This window comes from Grampus griseus, assembly GCF_964374135.1.
Source record: "Grampus griseus genome assembly, chromosome: 2".
Lineage (NCBI taxonomy): Eukaryota > Metazoa > Chordata > Mammalia > Artiodactyla > Delphinidae > Grampus > Grampus griseus.
In genome coordinates this window covers 5,648,048-5,669,010 of record NC_139018.1, presented here as the reverse complement: position 1 = coordinate 5,669,010, position 20,963 = coordinate 5,648,048, and the positions used below count along the sequence as shown (strand labels likewise).

The window sequence follows — 20,963 nt, the reverse complement described above, 5'->3', positions numbered from 1 at the left end:
TGCCTTGAACATGGTGCCCTCGCAGCTCCCCGGCACCAGGGCTGGAGGGCAAATGCACCACTTTACAATCAGAGCCAACATTTAAAATTAGGAGGAGGATGCATGTCCTACTTGGATTCAAGGAGAAAGGACAAGTTCTCAATACAGTAAAACAAAACACAAAAAGTAAACAAATCTTTAGAAATCACTAGATGTGTGTGTGTGTGTCTGTGTGTTTATATAATTAGGATTATCATCAACATTTAAAACTATTAAAAATAAGGTTGCCACCTTACCTTTTCTTTTGGTACTGGGGTGTTATTTTTTTAGGAAAATTTTTTCTTTCTTCCTCTCAAGTTTCCTAACCTGAAGCCTGTTTTCCACTGTGCAGCCAAATGCCCCACCTTCGCGCTGCACCCCCAGAGCGCCACCGTCAAGCCCCGCTGGCAGGAGGCAGGGCAGGCTTTGATTCTGGTTGTCAAGATGACAGGCCCACAAAAGCACAGCTGACAGAGGAACTGAATTCTTCCCCGGGAAGAAGATACATTTGCCCGCAATGGGTCTGCAAAGTCTTCCGAGGCACCTCTTCCCCCTCTGTGCTCTGCTTGATAACTTGTTTGTTTGGCCAAGAAGCAAGATGGCAATCTTAATCAGAAAGGGAAGCTAGATTTTTTAAATAACTTAAAAAAATCATTTTTATATAAAGCAGCAAAAACATATTTTCCTCTCTGCAGAAAGAAAACCATGAACAAGGAAACACAGCGATGTAAACGGGGCCGTTCATACACTTCTGCTAAACTGGGTCCCCGACAGACTCAGAGCTACTTTCCAACCTCCTCGGCGCTGTCGGAAGAAGATTCTTTGGCGTCTCCGGTCGCTCTTTTACTTTCCTCTTGATTTAAACTTTCCTTTTCCGAACTGGTCCCGTTGGGTATAGAGTTTTCGCCGTTGACCAGCCCGTGCTCTGCAGCCTTTGCCCTGCGGACAGCCTCAGTGAGGGTCAAGGCCTCCTGTGCGCCGGCCTCCCCGTCCGGGTCCCTGAGGACCAGGGGCAGCCGCGAGTCCGCCACGCCCTCCAGCAGCCCCGGGTTACTCTCCTCGTACTTGGGGAGCGGGGCGTGCCCCTCCACCTGCCTGCGGCAGTGCTCTCGGTTCGCGGCTGCGCTCTTGACCGCTTTTTCCAAGATCTCTTTCTCACCTAAGCGCAACTTGATGGCCATCGTGGCACGAACGGAAAGGGCATGGTTTTTCAAGAAGGACTTATCTTCCTGGAAAAGGAAACAGAGCAAAATTAACTACAGCAAGTCTAAACCAGCAAAACGATAGTGCCAGAAGGCAGATCAGTTGCTGCCGGGGACGAAAGCATGAGAGAAATTGGGAGTGATGGGGGGGGGTGGTGGTGACAGAAGGTTCTGGAACTTGACTGTGGAGGTGGCTGCCATGACTGCACGCTTAAACCCAAGCGTACACTTCAGAAGTGTGAATTTTACTCTATGTAAATTATACCTAAGTAAATGATTATAAAACAAAAAAGAAGAGCCTAAACCAAATGGTGCGTGGACACTGACAGAACTCCACTTATTTCTAAAACCCTTCTGTCTTGTGCCCTGATGGAGCCCAGGGCTCGGCACCTGGCTGAACGATGGCTGAATGACAGGCACTTGAAGTCAGTGACCCAAGAGTAAACTTGTGTTTGTATCATATGAATTAGAAATTATGGAAAAATGTTAAATAATGTAAAAAATTTATATTCTAATCAACAATGCCTCAGTGTGACTCTTTTGGTCGGGGTAAACATGTAAAATAGAAAAATATTAATAAGTTTAATGAAAAATGTCAAATACACAATGATTTTGCTAAAGCACGACAGTAATTTACATTTAAGAAAGAATCTCTTATTAAACATCTTTTAAAACATGACAAAGCACAAATCCTCCCTTAATGAACAGAATTACCTCAATGGTTGTTTTATATGTTTTTAAAAGAAGTGAGGCTCGATCTTCAAGAAATGTCCACAGTTTGACCTCATTGTCCCAGCTAACAGGATACTCAGAGTTCCCCAAGGTGAAGATTCTGTCAATGGCGTTATCTCCCAGCAAATGTTCTTTCAATTCTTCTACAAGAACACAACAGCCATCCGTTAGGGGAAACAGCACCACTTCTCATCTTCACCAGCAGCCCGCCTCACAAAACATCCTCCCCAACAATGTCATCTTCCTGGGGTGACGAGTTCTCCCTGATCCATCAGCCAGGCCGTGGCTAGACTCTCCAGAGCAGAGCCAGAGCTGCTTCAGGGGAGAAAGAGGGGAGTCTTCCTGATTTGGAACCCAGACCAAGCCTTGCTGGGCCAGCCCTCCACACTGTTCACTGTATTTAAGAGGGATCCCGAGAGCCTTTAGATGGTTTCGGAAGATACTTCTTAAAGACCATCTGTAGCGACACACGCCTTATTTTGACAACACCCCTCTTGCAAACTCTGAGCCCAGTCACAGCAACTGGGTCAAAAAGACATGTAGGTGAGCAACGTAAACTGTGAAAGCAAACAACAGCACAACAACCCAGTGATCCTTCTAGACTGAAATCTGACGGATGCTAATTCCAGCAGTTGACCTGACAAAGCTATTTGTCTCATCCTACAACAAGTAAACCACAAACTGAAACCCAAAAATGGACTAGAAAAATCTTAGTTAATGAAATACGTGTCTATATCCCTCACTTGTCAGGAATTTAAAAAGGAATTACAAATAAACACAAGTGCACATCTCAACTGCCTTCAAATATATGTAAGAAGAGGGAAGAATTCAGCAACTGCTCTGAGCATTTTATCTCCTGGCACATTATCTTCAAAAGACCAAAACATGCCGATCCTATTCATGCTCAAGAAATACAACCGTGCTTCTTATGTAATTATGAGACAGTATCTCTTTCAGAGCAAAATGCCCTACAGCTGTCACTATTTACAATTCAAATGGAAGAACTTCTGCTGCCAGCAAACCAAACTTTTATTAGTATTAGTGAGAGTGATTCAAAGAATGCATCAATTGTCTTGACAAGACAAACTGTCTACGACTAAAGAGAAACTAAAGAGAATCAATGGAGCTAAGATGATTCAAAAGCAGGTTTGCTGGGTTTTTTTTAAGAAAATAGAAGTTAATCTAATATTCAGAAAAGAAATTTCTTAAGTTGCATTTGTTAGCAAAAGGTCATGATGAAATTCAGGATTTTTAGATTTTTGATCCTTCAGTTTATATTCTCTGCATAAAGCAATGAAGATGTTTAAAATGCTTTTTAAGTGGAAGAAGCTTCTTTTTAGACGCCCCCAATACTAAGGTTACATTTACAGTTTCTGTTTTCCTCCTCAACCTACCGAGTTGCACCCTTTAATTAACATTGGGAAGGTGAGGGGCTGAAGCAGAGTTTTCTCTCTGCCGCTCTTAACAGTGATACTGGACTGGCTTCACATGCCTGGAGAAATAGAACCCACGAAAGGCCATCACCCTGCCTGGAACACTCAGGAAGTGAACCACAGGCTCCGGGGGCAGGTTTCTTCCCCCTCTTCCCTCTCGCTGACAAGCCCTTCCTGGATTTCCTGCATTCCCTGCCCACCGCAAGAGTGTGGTTTGGTGGCCCCCAGCCTGGCCCCTGGACACCCTGCAGCGCTAGGATCTCTTCCGTGGGCTATCGGTCTTGCAAACCCGCAGGAGCCACGTGGGGGCCTGGGGTACAGGCCCTGAGGCGGCAGAGCTGGGTCCCAAGTCAGGGTCATCGCCGGCCAGCTGAATGGCCAAGTTACTCTCCTCTTTGCATGGGAGCTTCTACGTCAGTCAAGTGGGAGCCCCACCTCCCTCCAGCAAGGCTGATGAGGATGAACGAAGCCTGCACCACGTTCAGCCCGGCACAGAGAGAGGGCTCCCAAATTATGGGGATTATCATCGTCGTCATCTCTCATCAGGATATGAACTGTGACATTCAACTTTGTAACCCTATATTACATGCAAGAAAAGCCCACGGTTAACCCTTAACTCGTGTTCACTAAATTGAAGTGAGGAACCAGTGCCAAAGCACAAAATCACCAGAAGCTCCCACGTTGAGTGACAGGGAGTCTAGAGCAGTGTGGCTGCGAACGCGGGACAAGGACCACCTAACACCTCTCTGGGCTCTGCAGTTGGTTGTCTGTGTTTCAGGACTCAGTTTCTTCTACTTCCAATGTCAAGCCAGGACCTGGGCGGCACTTGTCTGGCCGCAGACATGAAGGGAGGGAGCCAGACGGCAGAGACCAGCAGACTCCCTCCACGGGCTGTCATTTCTGCTCCGGCCCCGGGCTGCCCTTGCTCTAGCGCTCGGACAGCTTCCTTCAGAAGAACACTTGTCTGTCTCTTCAGTTAGGTGGCACGCACTCACTGTCACTCATTCCCACCCAATCTGCTGTGCACAGGATCCAGGGTAGTTTACAACAACAGCAAAGTCACACACAATTAAAAATGGAACCTCACAACCAGGGGATTTGGAGGAGTATATTTTCAGATGAAAAGTGAAAACACAACCGCAATAGATCACATCTCAGTGCCAGAGATCCCAAACGGCTTGTCTTAAGGAAACATAAAAGTAATGCTCAATGCATACATTTAACTTTTTGTGCCTGAAATAAGAGGCTGTAGACAGGAATATTTGCAGTTTAAACAGGTTCTGTTTGCAGTGTTATTTACTCCAACTGGATGCCTGGCACTGAAAGGCCTGCTGGCAATTTCGGATTCACACTACAGAGCTGGTTAACAAATGAAGTCCTCTGGCCCACGTGGGTCAGGGCCGACCACCCGACTTCAGTGTCGATGACCATTCACCGTGAGGACATTTGGGCTCTGTCGTCCCGGGTAACAGGCACATCAGAAGCTCCCATCTACAAATGTCGAATTTTGATACAGGCAGACAATCCAAGATGTATTAAGTTTTCTTCCAATGCAGTAGAGAATTATTTGTTTATTACAAGCATATACTGACAACACACTGAGGATTTAATAAAATACTTCCAGGATAAAATAGATCAATTTCTTCTTTCTCCAATATTACCTCTTCCCCCCAAAGTGCTTTAATTTTAAGTAATTTTATCTTTAATCTGAATCCCTCTGTCTCACACTTCATGAATTAAAAAAAGAAAAAAACGCAACATTTTTTTTTTTTTTCTGAAATGATTTACCTTCGGTCATGCAGAAGACTCGGAGAAAAGCCAGAAGTTGGGCAGAGATGGGTGGCTCCGTAAAATGCAATGCAAAGACACTGGAGCTGACGAGAGGAAGAAGAGAGATCAGGCCCTGCTGCAGTGGCCTCCTCGCCCCACAGTGAAATCTCTGAATCTGCACTCCGTGTGTGGTCCTCAGGGAGCCTGGGCCAGCATGAGGGACCCCACCTCCTCACCAGAACTCTAAAAACAGAATTTTCAGCCCTGGCGAAATGCGGAAGGCCTGGGCTGGCCGAGGAGGGTGGCGGTAACCATCACTGCCTGCAGTTCTTAGTCTAATAGCCTTCATCTCGGGTGCACACAACACATCAGGAGAATTAAGCATACCCATGGCTCCTAAGAAAGGTTAACAATAATTTATGTTGAGTTCACATTTTAATCATTAATCAAATATTGACAAGTTCAATAAAAAAAGGTCTAGATAATCCATTTTCATTAAGAATGGTTCTCTCCACTCCCTGGAGAACCAATAAATCATAATTCTTGTCCTTATCATTTTGCACCTCAAATGCAGGAAAATCTTAAGATTTGATTTAACCAGAAATTCTTGAAATCACTGACTATCATGACTTCATTACAGACCCTAATGGTGGCAAAGAATTAAATGAAACAAATTGATCCAGGTCATTAACCTTTTCAAGGTGAAAGGCATTAATGACATGGAGACACTTATTTAACTGAACGAGGATTTCAGGCCACATTCCCTGGAACTGGCTGTGGACGCTTCCAGCGACACAATTACGTTGATCTGAAAACGCTGGTAAATCACCATGCATCTCCACGGTTTAACTTTGCAGTGTAACAGGGATGAAGGGATTAAGACAAACTACAGTGGAGAAGTTTTATTAACACGCCAGTTAAACACTACGCGACTGGAAATATTTCAAGTACCACAGTAAAGAGCTGACAGATTTTTTTCTACGTACGTTGGGATGCCAGCGCGAGCCAGGACCTCGGCCTTCATGGCGTACAGCCTGTCACTTTTACTCACTCCAAGCTTTATTTTCACTCTGTCGTGTGAATTATTGTCAAAGAAAAAACCACTGTGGATCACAAACTCTGCATTTGACCGAGTGCCATAAAAAATGTAAATCTGAGATGCAGTAAAGAAAAAATAAAGGGATATAAAAGAAACTTAACATCCATTCTCAGTACAGAGCAGGGCAAAGGATCAGTTCTCATATATTTAACGCAACTTCACACTAAGGAGACAAACAGCTCTGAGGTGACCATGTCCCTGTCCTGAATATCATGTGCTGCCGGGCGGGGCCGGGCGGGCTGAGAAGAGCACACGCCGACCTCCTAGCACCCAGAGGAGCCGGACCCCGTCGTCCCAGCCTTTCTCATACCCCCTCACACTCCCAGTCACAGCGAGACTGCTGCTTTACGACTGCACTTTAAAATTCACCATGTTCTTTTCTCCCTCTCCTTTAACTACAAGAGCGTCTCCTGGAACCAGGGTTTAAGGCAGTGTCTGTCAGAAATCCACTTCTAGATGCTGCGGCCATTCTGCACTGTCTCCAGGCACTTTGTTAGGCTAGTATTTTTCACTCTGTCCCAGCTCGAACATCAGTGGTCTGTGTCGGTTCTGTCTTTTGTGTTCCCTGCTTGGTCACAGGACTGCCAGGCAGAGTGCAGGTGTCCATTCGCGCACATGTTCAACCCCACCCCAAATATTACTCAAAACTTCACAGATTAAAGTGAAAGTACAAGAAGGCAGCTCTTGTGGTTCCTGATTCCCTTATGGTTTTGCCGCTTAAATAAACTGCCTCCTTTTAAAGAAGGTTCTAATCAACAGAAAAAGATACGAAAACAATGCAGTCTATACAATCGAAAAATCTGTTCTACTGTCGTAACACAGAATTTATTTTCAGTTGACGGTGTTACACACAGTAGATGGGTTGTGCAAATAACTGCGTTCACATCTTTCTCCCTGGTGGACCCGAACGTCCCATTCAAAGCACGGCATATTTATTACGGCTTTGGGTCTCAATATGTATTCCAGAAAACAAGCCTTAAATACAAATCTCAAAATTTTCTGCCCAAGTTAAATACTTTTTAAAAATGATCAACACAGTTTGAGGTGAGGGACTCCGTGTGGAACCCACCTGCTCTCCGGCCCGGAAGTCCTGCAGGGCTACACACTCACAGCGGTCGTCCTCCAGGTTGTAGCCGGTGGTGATCTGTACACGGGAGGAAGGATGACAGGACAGCGTCTAAGTGCTCTCGCTCAGGAGGGCCTTTTTCCAGCGATTAGAGGATAAAAGACACGCAAAGCTACTTAAAGGGCTGCATTCTGCTTGCTTCACCAAACTGAGCAAAGAACTGCTTGGTTATTTTCATTGATTCTACTCACACCAGAAATCCTTATGGAAGACCCCGTACCTGCAGTGAGGGACATACTCTTCGGAAAATGTATTGTATAGGTTATCCCTTGCTGGTCTCAATCAAACATAATCATTCATTACAAAGTTACAGGCTTTGAGCTCATCCCCCCCCTCCCCCGCCATCTCCAGCCACCCACCCACCCACAGGACCTGCGCTCCCGCAAGGAGGGAAGCGGGATCTCTGGAGAACTCGAACTGACTTGCAAACAGCATCTTTAGTATTTGGTCATTAAGAACACAAGGCGGGTTTCCCACTGGATAAAGAATCAGGGAGAAAGAAAAGCTGTTTCCGAATTATGTACTTATTTTACTCTGGAACTAGAGAAATTAAAACTTTCAGATAAGCAAAGGAAAAATAAAACAACTTAGTTGTATCCTATTCACTCTCTTTATGCTGAAAGCTATCCTGTGAGAGTTTCTGAACCCCCAAATCCACTAACCACACTGACAATCCGCATCTCTTCCTAATCTCTCCTGTCAAGGGGTGTGGGAGGGGGGCAGGCGATGTCGTGGTCTCGGCACTGAAGTCACCACAAAATTCTCTGGGCCTCAACTGGTCAGCATTTTACCTTCCGAGTCACCCTTTGCATTTTGTTTGTCCTGCCGTCCCCTGGCTCTTCTCACCCAGCTCAACACGTGCAAAACCCTTCCAACTGGTCTCAAATTCCAGAACTGTCCCTCCCGTGTCCCGTGTGGCATACGTGTTTGACCTCCTGTTTAAAACTTTTCAGTGGTGCTCCACTTTGCCTTGCGGAAAACATCCAAATTTTTGAGCAAGGCCAGTTTACAAGGAGGCCCACACCTCCCTACGGTCTCTGGACACGCCACTCGCCTGCCACTCCAGGCGCCGTCCCCGCTCCCTCGTGCCTGCGACCACCTTCAGCTCCTGCTTTGCCTGAGCCCCGGCTTCTCTGGAGATGCCCCCCTTCATCCCACCCTCCCTCTCTGTTCCCCAAAGCCTCTCCCACCCAGTAATAGGGTATTTATATCTCTGCACCCCCCACCAGCCAGACCTGCAGCCTAGCCCTTTTCACCTCGGCGCCTGGAGCTTAGCTCACCGGGCCCAACACCTGACACTGCCCTCGCCCTTGAGAATATCTGCTTGATGCAGGGAAAAGAATAGGCTCTCCAATTTATATTAAAAGCTCCTTCTCAGAAGTCTGTCCCTCAGAGCAGCCCCCAATCTCTTAGATTGTCTGTAAATGCTCATTAATTACTTCGATCTCCTCATTTTATCCTAGAGAATCAAAATTCAAGACGGCTACAAGTGCTACTTTGCTATTCAAGGTATCAACAGCTCAAAAGATTACTTTTGAGTCCAGGGAATGGCATTTGGGGATGGAAGGGCAGATAACACTCCTCTTTAAACCCAGTATCCCCAGAACCAAGACCAATGAGAAATACGAAAGCAACGAGGACTAAATGAAGGCAGGTGTTCTGGCTCATTTTCACTCACAGAACAGCTTAAACACTTGATAAAAAAATCAGCTCCATGAAGTTCCTGCCCAATATCAAAATCACTTTTATGACCCCCAAACATGACCCTGATGATAAGGTACAGAGTGGGGATTGCCCATGACCTCCCAGCCCTAGAAGGCTGGCATTCCATGGTGCAGGCAGTACCCAGGGGCCTGACAGGAGCACGAACAGGCAGAAGGAAGTCAGGGGAAGCAGGAGGGAAGGGGGAGGGCCAACAATCTATAAGAGGAGCACGCGGAAGCACAGGAGACAGACGGTAGAGGACAGGAAGGGAGGCCCGTGGGTGGGGAGGTGTGGCCATCCTATGCGTGGTGCTCAGGATGGCCCAGCCTGGGGAAGCAGCGGGAACAGTCAGCGCAGAGGCCCTCGGTGGGCGTGTAGGGCCCAGACAGACTGGGGTGTAGCGAGGACAGGCTGAGCAGGGGGCCCTGTCTGCTACTGTAAACACCTGGGCTTTCACCTTGAGACTGGAAGCCTCATGCACATCTAAATGTTTCAGATCTTCAACACTCAAACAGAAGGGCCTCGAAAAAGAAACCCCTGCAATTCTGCTTGAATCTTCCAAAGCCCTTTCATCCTGGTTGGTAGGGTCATGTATCCAAATACAAGGGCTGATCATTCCAACACGCTTTACCTGTTGGAACTAATAGAGAGGCCGAAACCCACTTAGAAGTATCCTTCTCTGTATAAACTGAACAACCTCAAAAAAGGGAAAGCAGACCTGTTCCCGTTAGTTCTGAACAAGCCACGCAGAATTTAGATACATTATGCCTCACAGCCCAACACGCCGCCTTATAAACCTGTCTACGTTTGTTTCTCGGAGTGGCTAGGAAATAGATCACGTTCGCTAGAGTCTCCAGCCCGGCCTAGATATTCATCCAGCCTCTTAATTTCTCGTGCTTTTCCTTGCTGCTGCTGGTTTGGAATCACTGTCACAGGCTTGATTCCTCCATTTCTACCCCCATAACCAGGTTTGGGGACACTGTTAGAAGCACGCAGCGTTGCTGGGTTACAAATTTCTATCAGCTCCCCCAGCGGTAGTCAGATCAGACAGACAACGACTGTCAGGACAGACACACACAAAAAAGAAATCTACTGTCTGAAAAGCTAAGCCTTTCTTTCAAGTACCTTATTTTAAAAGAGATTAACTGTTAATATGTATGACATACAACTTCATAGTGCTAAAAGAGATTCTGAAATCCTACCAGACAAAATTTCCCATCAAGTGTTGTTTTTACGGTGGGAAACTGTCCAACAAACGTGTAGTAGAGTTAAGTGTGCAGAGAAGACAACCGCTGCAAGAAAAAGCACTAACATCTTGGATAAACCTTCTCAAGGTTAGCAGTGTTTCTGCCAGGACTGCGGTGGCTGAGACCTGATGAACAGTATTAGGAAAAAGACAGTATTAGTAGTTGTCATCAATTCGTTATTTTTATTTTGAGATAAACTAACTTTTTTTTTTTTTTTTTACTTTTGGGGGGGAAAGAGTGAGTAGTTTACATGAAAGCCACACAAAACCAGTGTGTATGTGAGTATGTGAAGGTGCAAATGCACAGCAAGAGTGGGAGAGACGTGCAGCAAGCCAGTAGCCAGCTACCCAGGAGGCGTCGAGTGGACCAGCCACGGGGCCGCCGGCGCCCAGGACTGGCAGGGGACCTCCGAGTTTCACTGCAGAGGCTTCTGTTTTCTTTAACTGGTTTTCTTTGTTTACAGTAAAGTATGTACTTGTTAAATTTTAGAAAGAAAAAAATAAACCCCGATGATCAATCAAGTTTGGGAACCAATGACCTAATCCAAGAAAAAGAAAAATGTTACTGTCAAATATTAAAAGCTATTTGAAAAATTTTTAAACGTCAATGTTATAATCATTTAAAATAGCTCTGAAAGAAAACAAAAAGAACAAAATATAAAATTGTATTCATTAATGAAAATAAATGATAAAATACGCTAATACGCCTCAAAACGGCTAAATTAAGCACATCTAAATTAAGGCAAAAATATAATTATAAAAGTATAGATATTCTTTCTCTCCAATTTAAGAGTGTGCTGTGGCTAGACCTTCCCAGGTTCACACTAGGGTTTCTCTCAAGTGTTTGGCACACGTGGCATGTGTTCTGGCCATTTTGTGGAATTAGATGTGAAATACTCATTTATAGCACCAGTCTATTTATAATACTGCTAATAATAACAAAGAAAGCTGACACTGAGAAAAGATGAACAAAAAACTAACCAAACCACTATACGATTATAATATTTAAAAATTCAAAACGTTCTGAAGTTGATCATATTTCCAACTAGTAATATCAGGAAATCTTTCTCAGCACAGAGAGCACAGCAACCTGCTCCGAGGTTCAGAATCTGAAGAATGCTGAGAAACAGAGGCAGCCTCCTCTATGCGTCATGATTAACAATCCTCACAGCGTCTCCCTATCTTTCCAACGTCTGATGATGCCAACTGACTCCTGCATCCAAGGCCAAGAGCCAAACGCCGAAGTGCACCTCCTCCCGCCCCACTGCCAGGGACACCAGGACTGGCTCCTGAACAAAAGCAGGTTAATCAACGGGGCCAAGGATGTGTCTGCATAGCAGGTGAAGGGAGAGGCGGCAGGAAAGAATCAGAGAAACTTACGTAACTGATAATACAGTCAGCAAGGAGAGAAAACAAGCAACACAAAAGGAAAACCCAGAAGGAGAAAGGATTTTTTTTCAATAAATTGGTATTTTAAAAAGAATAAGAAAAAAGAAACTTTGGTTTAAGTCTGTCATCCAATAAGATAAGAAAATGTATGTCTAGGCTGGAATCGTGGCTTAGCAAAGAAATGCAGTTCACTGTGGCTTCTGAAAGTGATATAAGACTCACGTTTTCAGGATTAAGTAAACACAGAGAGAAAAAACCGCCAGCCTCTACTCATGGGGGGCGAGGTTTGGCGTTGTCTGCTCCTCTTGGAGGGGGCAGTAGGGGACAGTGACTTTTAGGCAGAACTTCGCCGGTTAATGAACACGACCCGGGGAGGTCCTTACCAGGCCGTTGGTGTGATTGCACATGTCCCACAGAGGAATCAGTGCCAGGGTCACCCGGGAACCATCCTCCGTGGGAATCTGGTTTTGTCGAGTCATAACGGAAGAGACCGCCCACCTGTAACAATCAGAAAAGAGGCGAATTATGGCCGGCACATCTGAAAGCCCACGGCAGTCACAACTCAACCAAAACCGAGGTGTGCCTGACCTCTCACGAATTTTCAAAACCCTTTCCTAAGTCGCAAAGGTGATGTTCATCATCATTTAAAATTAAGTCTAGGGTAAAGAGAAGAGGAGGGGGGATATGGAAGGAAAAGGGAGCCAGGGGAAATCTAGGAGTGAGAGATTAAGGGAGGACGTTCCCGGGAGAAAGCGGCCTGGAGGAAGGGCCTAGAACAGAGTCAGCCAGGCCTCAGCTGGTCCCGGTCCGCGTTGCTGCGGAGAGACCCCACCCCTCTTTTACCCAAACGCTGACTCTGTACCTATTTTGAGCCTCACTGAAAAGCAAACACTAACTCCTTTCTGATCGGAATCCTCTAAGAACTCTACAAAATGTGGAATGGTATCTTTTTTTACTACGTTGTGCACTGCATTAAATCTTTTTGTTAAAAAAAAGTCCCTACTTTAAAGAGCTAAAACAGTCTGTTTGAAAGAAAAAAAATCCTCACCCCACACTAACGTTAATCTTGAGCATCACCTGGCTCTATCAACTAATCCCCACCAACACAGGTTAATGGCAATTTCCACATGGCTATCAAAACGCTGCTCCCTGCCCCGGGGTCCAGTGTAACTTCCAGAAAGAACAATCTCTTTTTTAAGGCTTTAAAATGGTCATGCAAGTCACTTCTTACCCAAGCCCTTCGCACTTCTGAGATCCCAATTTCACTCAGAAACCACCCTCCAACACATGCCTTGCACATACGTACACCACACCCCACACACACCCCAACACACACACACACACACACACACACACACACACACACACACACACACCCCTCACACCAACCTGTAGTCCTCATAAGTGAAAGAATCCTTCAAGGGCAGTTTGTGGGCATGAGGATGGGTCTGGGAATTAGAAGTTTTAGAAAGCAGAGGTGAAAAGAGAAAAAGGGAAAACAGAAATCAGTCAGCAAAATTTCATTATTTAGCTGCCTAACAGATCCTAACAAGAGCCAAATGACGCAGGAGGCATCCAGCCGCGCTACTGAGGGATCATCGTGCTATTATGCGCTCATACATCACTGTCAACTTGATTTGCTGCGCCCAGCAGCCGCCATAAATCTGCTGCTTCACATTTCGATACCAGGACCCACAGACACGGCACAGAACTAAAATTTAAGGTGGACTGAGTTTACAAAAGGTAGGCACACCCACACCATAAGTCTCTCGTCTACACGGAAACCCGGAGTCTCCAAGTCAGGTGTCTGTCGCAGCCTCCCTTTGCATCTCTTGCCTTAATGTGCTGTACAGCCCTCACGAATAGTCCAAATCTCTTCTTGCATCAATAAAAGGAACAATTAAAGGCACTCTAATAAATTGAAACTTCTTTCATTTATCTCTGACTTAAAATCATTTGGAAGGAAATCAACCTGTTACGTGCAAATGAATCATACAACATGGCAGATGCAGCTCAAATACAGAAAATCAAGAAAAACACAGTTTTGTGAAATTATGAATTAAATTTTACAAACAAATGTAATAAAGATAAAATCGAGATCGGCATATGTGAATTTTACTCCTTTTCTTTTTGTCTCTGGACAAAAGAACATTTGATAAAAATATCCAAAACTCCACACTTTAGAGAAAATTGTACACATCTCACATCCTCTCTCTCCACAATACTCCCCCCACCTTGGGCCTTTCGAGCACTTAAAAAACTGCGTCTCAACTAAGAAATTCAAAGCTGTAACAGTATAATTTTAATCTTCGGTTTCCATTACAGGCTGACAGACAGATTGCAGTAAGTGATCAAATGGTGACTTCTGAGATACCAATGCGATTCGGCTGCACCGTCTCTGCAGCACTGCAAATGCACGGAGCCCCGTGCAGTATGCAGTTCTGACTTTTGACGCATTACCATCACAAGTGCATATGGTAATTTATCATCGCTCACTGCACTGTACTCGCTGGCACCGTATGCAGGACAGTAGGGGATGAGGTAAAAGTGGCTCGAACCGTAAATCAATTAGAAAACAAAAGCTTGTGCTCGGCGCGCAATTTTAGGCAAATTATATATTACAAAAGGCTGCCAATTGGGTGCTAGCTCCCAGGTGCCTGCTTCTCCCCTCTGATCCTAAACCCAGTTTTAACCCTTTGGAAGAAAAGTCAACATATGGAAATACAGTTACCTAATATGTAAATGTTCTGACAATAAAAATGAAATTAAAGAAGATATAATTTAGGTCAAAATATAAAATAACCTATCGCTCAGGGGCATTCTCTAGCTGCATTATTCTAGCTAGGAAGATTAGAAAAAACTATCTCTGGTTTAAAAAAAAAACCCAATACCATGGTCAAGCACAGCAAAGATTCGAGGAGAAGCTTCTTATTGCCTCTCTTTGTAATGAGTGAAATGCAAGCCTGTGTCCTAAGAGTCCTAAAGAAGCTTTCCATTTAATTATGGAACTTGACCATAAGGGTGCTCAGGTTTTTCCTCGTAAGAGTACAAATTCCGCAGATAAGAACTGCCCCTCCACCCAAAACTAATTTGATGATAAGTACCATAGAAATTTTTCAGAACTTTAAAGAAAAGAAATTCCATTGCTAAAATTTCCTTTCACTTATAATAAAATGAAGCTTCACACAGTCTGACCTGCTGGGAATGTTGCACATCCTATCTCTTCTCAAACTCTAGGAGGGGGGAAAGCATTGTTGCTTTTGTTATTTTAAAATGTTTTAAATTCATTTAAACTGGGGAATGCCCTGTGGTATTTTGAAAGCTGGTAAATTCCAATGCTAAAACCCCTGAGTATTAAAAATTCGACCCCTCCCCCCTCGAAAAGTTTGACTTACTGAATAGGAGAAGAGATGACAATTTTCAAAATTAGAATGCTGAATGTCAAAACGACTTGTGGAAGAATGTTCCAAACACTCAAAGATCTTTAAATAGCTTTGGACTCTACGAAGAAAACTCTTCAAACAAGGGCAGCCTCCCCAAGGACCAAAAAGATGGAAAATTAACTCTCCAAAATGTCTCCCTTCCTACTATTTATATACATTTCTTACCAAAAATACAAGTTTACGTTCACAGGCCTGACGAAGTCGTAAAGAATACGCAAGGGAAAAAATACGCAAATGCTTTCTTCAGGTTAATTTTGAAGATTATTTTGGCTATAGACTTACGTAATATTTGCAGAATCTGTTAGAAATAGTTGTTCTTATCTGCTTCAGAAATAAGGTGTGCCCACTGTACGTAATTCTGGTTTTAAAAAAAAGCTATTCTACCACAGACACATGCACTTAACAGTTATACTGAAGTGGAATTTGAGGCTATAGAGAAAGGCAAGTATCTTCCATTTCAACGGGGCCCTCACTGCTGTGACACCAGCGCCACCTACTGGCCTCATGGCGGAATCGGTTACAGCTGCAGAGTTCTTGAATTATTTCCTAGGGCAAGGCCCCCAGAGCAACTTATCCTAAAGCAAACCGGGGTTTATCCAGAATGGCTACTGGCTCAGCTTTACTCAAGAGAAATTTGGTTTCTAAAAAAAAAAAAAAGAAGAAAAAAAGAAACCAACCTACCTCTTTAAATTATTATATAATAGTTTTACAAGGATCTTGAAACATTCAAATATTGAAGTGATTTTCACGTGAAAAGCATTTAACTTTAAAAATAAGTATTTTCACATACCCTGAAAAAATAAACAAGAATAAGAAATATGTCTATTCCAAACACTAAGCTCTGGACAGAATTTTTTTTTTTAACACATCAAGCCTTAACGTTTAAAAATACATTTTCCAAAAATTATAATATTAACCTGAAGTTACTTGAAAGCTCCTAAAAATGTTCTTAGATGAAAGTCATTAAGTTCACACTTTATGGGGAGGATAACTGAACACTCCTCATTTATAGAGCAAAATCTTATAAGGGTTTTGTTTATCTCCAATAGAAGGCATTCCTAACCTGTACTTTAAAAACTGTAAATGAAAGCAGAAAACTTACTCATTGTGGCTAATTAGTTTGAGATAGCTGTTTCCAAGATCTAGCTACACATGGGATGAGTGAGGGTCTGTCTGGCAGTAGAGAAAGACGACAGTGATGGGGTCTCTCAGGTACCAGGGCCCAAAAGGAGCAGGCCATAGGGTCCACCAAGCATTAACTTCCTCCCCACTCCCCACCCACCCCATAAATACAGGTTTAGAAACAAGCCCATATTTTTTAAGTGATTGACATTTTCACTTTCTTGTGCATTATAAACATCTGAAGTTGGAGATATGAACAGTTCCTGTAGCTCATAATCAGACTTGAAGCCCTATAGAGCTTACTTTTAAAAGAGGATTCTTGTTTCCTTAAGTCAAGCCTGACAACCCAGGGACGCTCTCTCCCATTCCCTCTTCTATCATAGGAGGTGTTCCAGATGAGACACAGTAATATTGTACCTAGTACAAAATAATCACTATGTTTGGGGAAGATTAATATCTAAAATCGTTTGTTTGGCTTCAATAAAAAGAAGTAATATTGCTAAATATGTAAGTATGACATTTTGAAGAATTTACCATATTGCATGGGTCTGGTAGCTATGCTTAAGGAAATTAAAAACCACTACAGTCAGCATATTTGATCCTTATTAAAGTTCTGTCTTGAACTATCACTCACATAAAACAAAAATAAACCAAGAAGAAATTTAAATAAAACCTATGGATTACAAGAGTTGAAGATGAAAAAATGAACAATATTCTGCCTTTTAAAAATTGATTTAGCATGCAGCTTCTCTTTATAGTCCCTTGATAAAAATGAAATCTCCCTAACAAACACTTAATAAAACCTGTCAATATCTCGGGAAAGAAAAATGACACAAATGCATTAAGTATTAAATACCCTTGGAAAAAGTCACATATTCCATGAATTTTTGATGTACTATCTTGACATTAATGTAAAACCTTGATATTTATAATTGACAGATATTTAATAAAGTATAAAGAAGATGACTGCTGTGTAGCATGCAAATTTTTCAGGTTGATCAGAAATGAAAGATACAGACATGTACTTAAACTAAATAAACAGTTAATATGTGCTACACGAATCAGCTGCAGCCTTATTTTAAGCTCACACAACAAATCTTGGTGGAGAAGCAAAATAAGCAGAATTCATTATTATGTGAATTCCTAATTCAGAAACATCTAGTATGTGAAACAGCTTTGCAACAGCTCTGCACAGGAACAAAATACATTTGAGTTAAAGCTGCTTCTTGTTTTTAATATTTAACAGTAAACATTTCAAAAAATAAAATAAAGACAAGCACTTTCATAAATATATGGACAGGTATTTCCTAAAACAATTCTTTAAAAAAAACCACATTTAACCTAAAGAAAGATTCAAAACACTCTAAGGAAATTAAACAAAAAAAGATTAAAACACACAAATGGGCTCTAGGACACAAACACTTCTCAAAATCAGATCTTTACTTTTCTAAAGAATACTCATCTCTAACCTTGACCAGTTTTTATATGGAAACTGAGTTGAATACATTTAATAATCACCTTCAATGAGGCATTTAAATATATTAAAAGGAAAGTAGCTCAGTTCATAAAAATGACTCCTAAATACTGTATTTTAAAGAATTTTACAACCTGCTGTAATATATAATCAATTGTTAACTTGAAAAATATGTATGGTAGTTCAGTGACCTATTAATGCCTCTATAGTATCAGGAATGACAAAACATAATTTAGAAGTTGTATCTATTTTGTTCCGATAAAAAACCACAGTAGCATGCAATTTGAACTTCCTAACTAAAACATGTCGAAGACTGTATTTGGCATATGTATTAAAAGGCAGGGGGCAGGGGAGGGGCAGAAGGAAAATTTACACTTAGAACACTGAGGTTCCCCCTCCTGCTCCAAAAACAGGCTAACTAGAAGCAGCACGTCAGGCAGCAATCTCTAGTAGGTCCTCAACCCTCCTGCTCGTATTTCATTTTCTAAGTGGATATAACACAGTTTAACTGAATGACAAATTGCAAAATATCTTTTGAATCTAGAACTTAGTTTTGATGACCATAAATCAGAATCAAAGCACGGTTCACGCGTTTGGCTCTTGAGGGAAAAAAATCAATTTTAAAGACTTTCATTTTTAAACACAGATTACACCCAACTCTTCAGGGAATTTTTCATCATAAAGTTCTTTGAATTCACTCAATACGATCAAATAAATACATCAATACACATTAAATTTAAACTGTCTGCTTTTCCCTTATACTTAATTTTTATAGCAAATGGGTATTACCTTATAATACAAAAATTTTAATTAAGTAAATGAGTTTAGTAGAGAAATATCAACGCTGTTCAATAAATTCATAAAATTACTTTAGGATGGAAGAATTGGTTTTTTCATTGGAACACTGAAATCTATAACCTACATCCAGTTTAGATTAAATTGAAATCTACTGAAACACTGAAAAAGATATGCCTGTTTAAAAACTTTATTGGTTACCATTTGTATTCCCTGAAGAGGGGCAATCAGCCACGAATCAAATTTAGTCATAATCAATCTACATTTTTGACTGTCAATCATTTGTTCACTCAACAAATATTCATTGACTCAGAAAAAAGCTGAATAGGTTAGGACTAGAAATTCAACAAATACTGCATTTACTGACTATCTTGAATGCTCTGCGAGGTGCTGTGTGACAGGAGGACACAGTCACTATCCTCACAGGGGTCCTGCCAGGCAGCAGTCAGATAAGTGACTTTAAAAAGAAAGGTGATGCCAGAGGTTACAGCCCAGACCCTCCTTCTCCGACCACCAGGTTTCTCTGCTCTGTGTCCTCCCAGTCCTGGGCCCTTCTTTCCCACCGTGTGCACACGCGCACGCGTGCGTGTGTGCAAGTGCGTGCGTGTGTATGCATGTGTGTGCGTGTACACGCACACAGGCACATTCGGTTCACAGTTCTTTGCCCGAGGAGGTGAGCGGGGCAGGGACGACGTCCTTTTTACCACTAGGGAACCCCCGGTGCCTCGCACGATACCTCATTCAGAGAAACGCTCTCCTCCACAGTGAGAGGGAAACGCTCCCCCTGCCCTCTGCCCTGGGCAGCAGCGAAGGGCGAGCCGCGACCTGGGGGCTAGGAGATTTCCTCTCGGTGGACCCGTCATGGCCAAAGTGACAGGTGGGACAGAGGAGTGGCGACTCCAAAGGTGGCGAGAGGCAGCGCCAGGGTAAGCAGGCGATCTGGCGGTGACCAGACCCCACCCCAGGGTCACGTGCTTGCCACGCTCCTCCCCTGCAGCACCGCACACAGGCACTGCCCACGGGCTTCCGGAGAAACAGATCTGGGCTTCCTTTCCTTCTGTCTGCCATCTCTCATGAATAGGGTATTTTCCCACTATCTAGGGTCAAAGAATCTTCTCTCTTTTTTCCCCAAAAATCTATCTTCAAGCATATCTGAGAAAGCTTTACTCTACTTTAAGAATCCAATAAGGGGCAAAATGGACCAAGCCCAGCAGTTCCCTGTCCCAAATGGCCCTCCACCGTGCCACTCCAACTCACCCCAGCAGCGGTGCACCTTAACAGAGACAGCCTCATCCTCCCTGGTCACCTCAGATCACCTGACGCCGAGCCTCCGTCTCCTCATCTGAAAAGGGGGTCAGAGAGCAGCCTCTATCTTTTTTCTAAGCTCTTAAATCTTTTGTTTCTTTGCCTTTGACACTCCCCACCCCCAAATATCTCAATCTGCTGATTAACTTGAGGACTCCAAACCATGATCGAATCTCTCTTCTGGTCTGCAAAAAGATAATAACTCCAGCAAGCAAGCAATACTTGCAACTCCTCAACTTATCACCAAAGAAACTAGAAATAAACAGAATGGTAAACAGCAGTTTTCATTTTTAGAAGGATGCATTTGCATCAGAAAAGCAGGCTAGAATTATTTATCATCAGCTTCATAGAATTTTATTTTTCATTTCGGCTACTTTAGATTTCAACAATTCAGGATAGAGACTTTGGACTCTGGTTAAATTAATCAAGCTAGCATGATTCGGGGCACCAGTCATTCATAAGAGGAGAGCATTCTGACCACCATTATGAAGCCCATCTCCTTGATAGGGAGACTGACGTTCAGAGATGCATACAAACCTTGTCCCAGAAAAGGAATTACCGTGGCTTGGTACACAGGAAAGCTCTCTGTATCTCTAGAAGACAGAGACACAGAGACAGAGACAGAGAGAGACTGAGAAACTGAGAGGGAAGGAGGAAGGGAGGGATTAACAGTCACCATTTACTAAGCAGTCTGTGCAAGGAACTCTTGCGAGCTTTACTGAACTTTACGTGTATTACATAATTTAATCATCCTGCTTCCTGTGAAATAGGCACTATTAGTAGACCCATTCTGTTGCTGCAAAAACTGAGGGACAGAGAAATTAACAGCATGTCCAAGGTCATTACCCAGTTAATAAATGATGGGGCTGGGATAATAACCAGGCAAAAGTTTTCTGGAGCTTACTGAAAGGCAAAGGATAATTAGTTGTCCCGCTTTTATAAATTAAGGTTAAGTTCTGATACGGTAAACACGTTTTTTTCCTGTTGAAATTCTAGGAAAATGCTTGGTAAATATTGCTCTCATTTAAAATCCAGCACAGAGATATTTTAAAGGACATTACAAAGCTTAGAGGCAGGCAATATTACCAAAACTAAGAATGTTTAT

General features: G+C 43.0%; 1 protein-coding gene across 2 annotated transcripts in view; it reads right to left on the bottom strand.

Moving 5' to 3' along the window:
* Positions 1-292: 292 nt before the first annotated feature.
* Positions 293-20,963, bottom strand: part of SETD3 (SET domain containing 3, actin N3(tau)-histidine methyltransferase) — a 68,962-nt gene continuing 48,291 nt past the window's right edge. Inside the window, exons 7-13 of one of the 2 annotated variants that reach the window (XM_082681953.1) lie at positions 13,109-13,167; positions 12,103-12,217; positions 7,324-7,398; positions 6,142-6,308; positions 5,174-5,259; positions 1,935-2,095; positions 293-1,247 (exon numbers count right to left, since the gene is read on the bottom strand). In XM_082681953.1, the coding sequence (XP_082538079.1) occupies positions 801-1,247; positions 1,935-2,095; positions 5,174-5,259; positions 6,142-6,308; positions 7,324-7,398; positions 12,103-12,217; positions 13,109-13,167 (1,110 nt within the window). In that variant the 3' untranslated portion in view covers positions 293-800. The remainder of the gene's footprint in view (positions 1,248-1,934; positions 2,096-5,173; positions 5,260-6,141; positions 6,309-7,323; positions 7,399-12,102; positions 12,218-13,108; positions 13,168-20,963) is intronic. The other variant, XM_082681954.1, reaches the window with a different exon arrangement.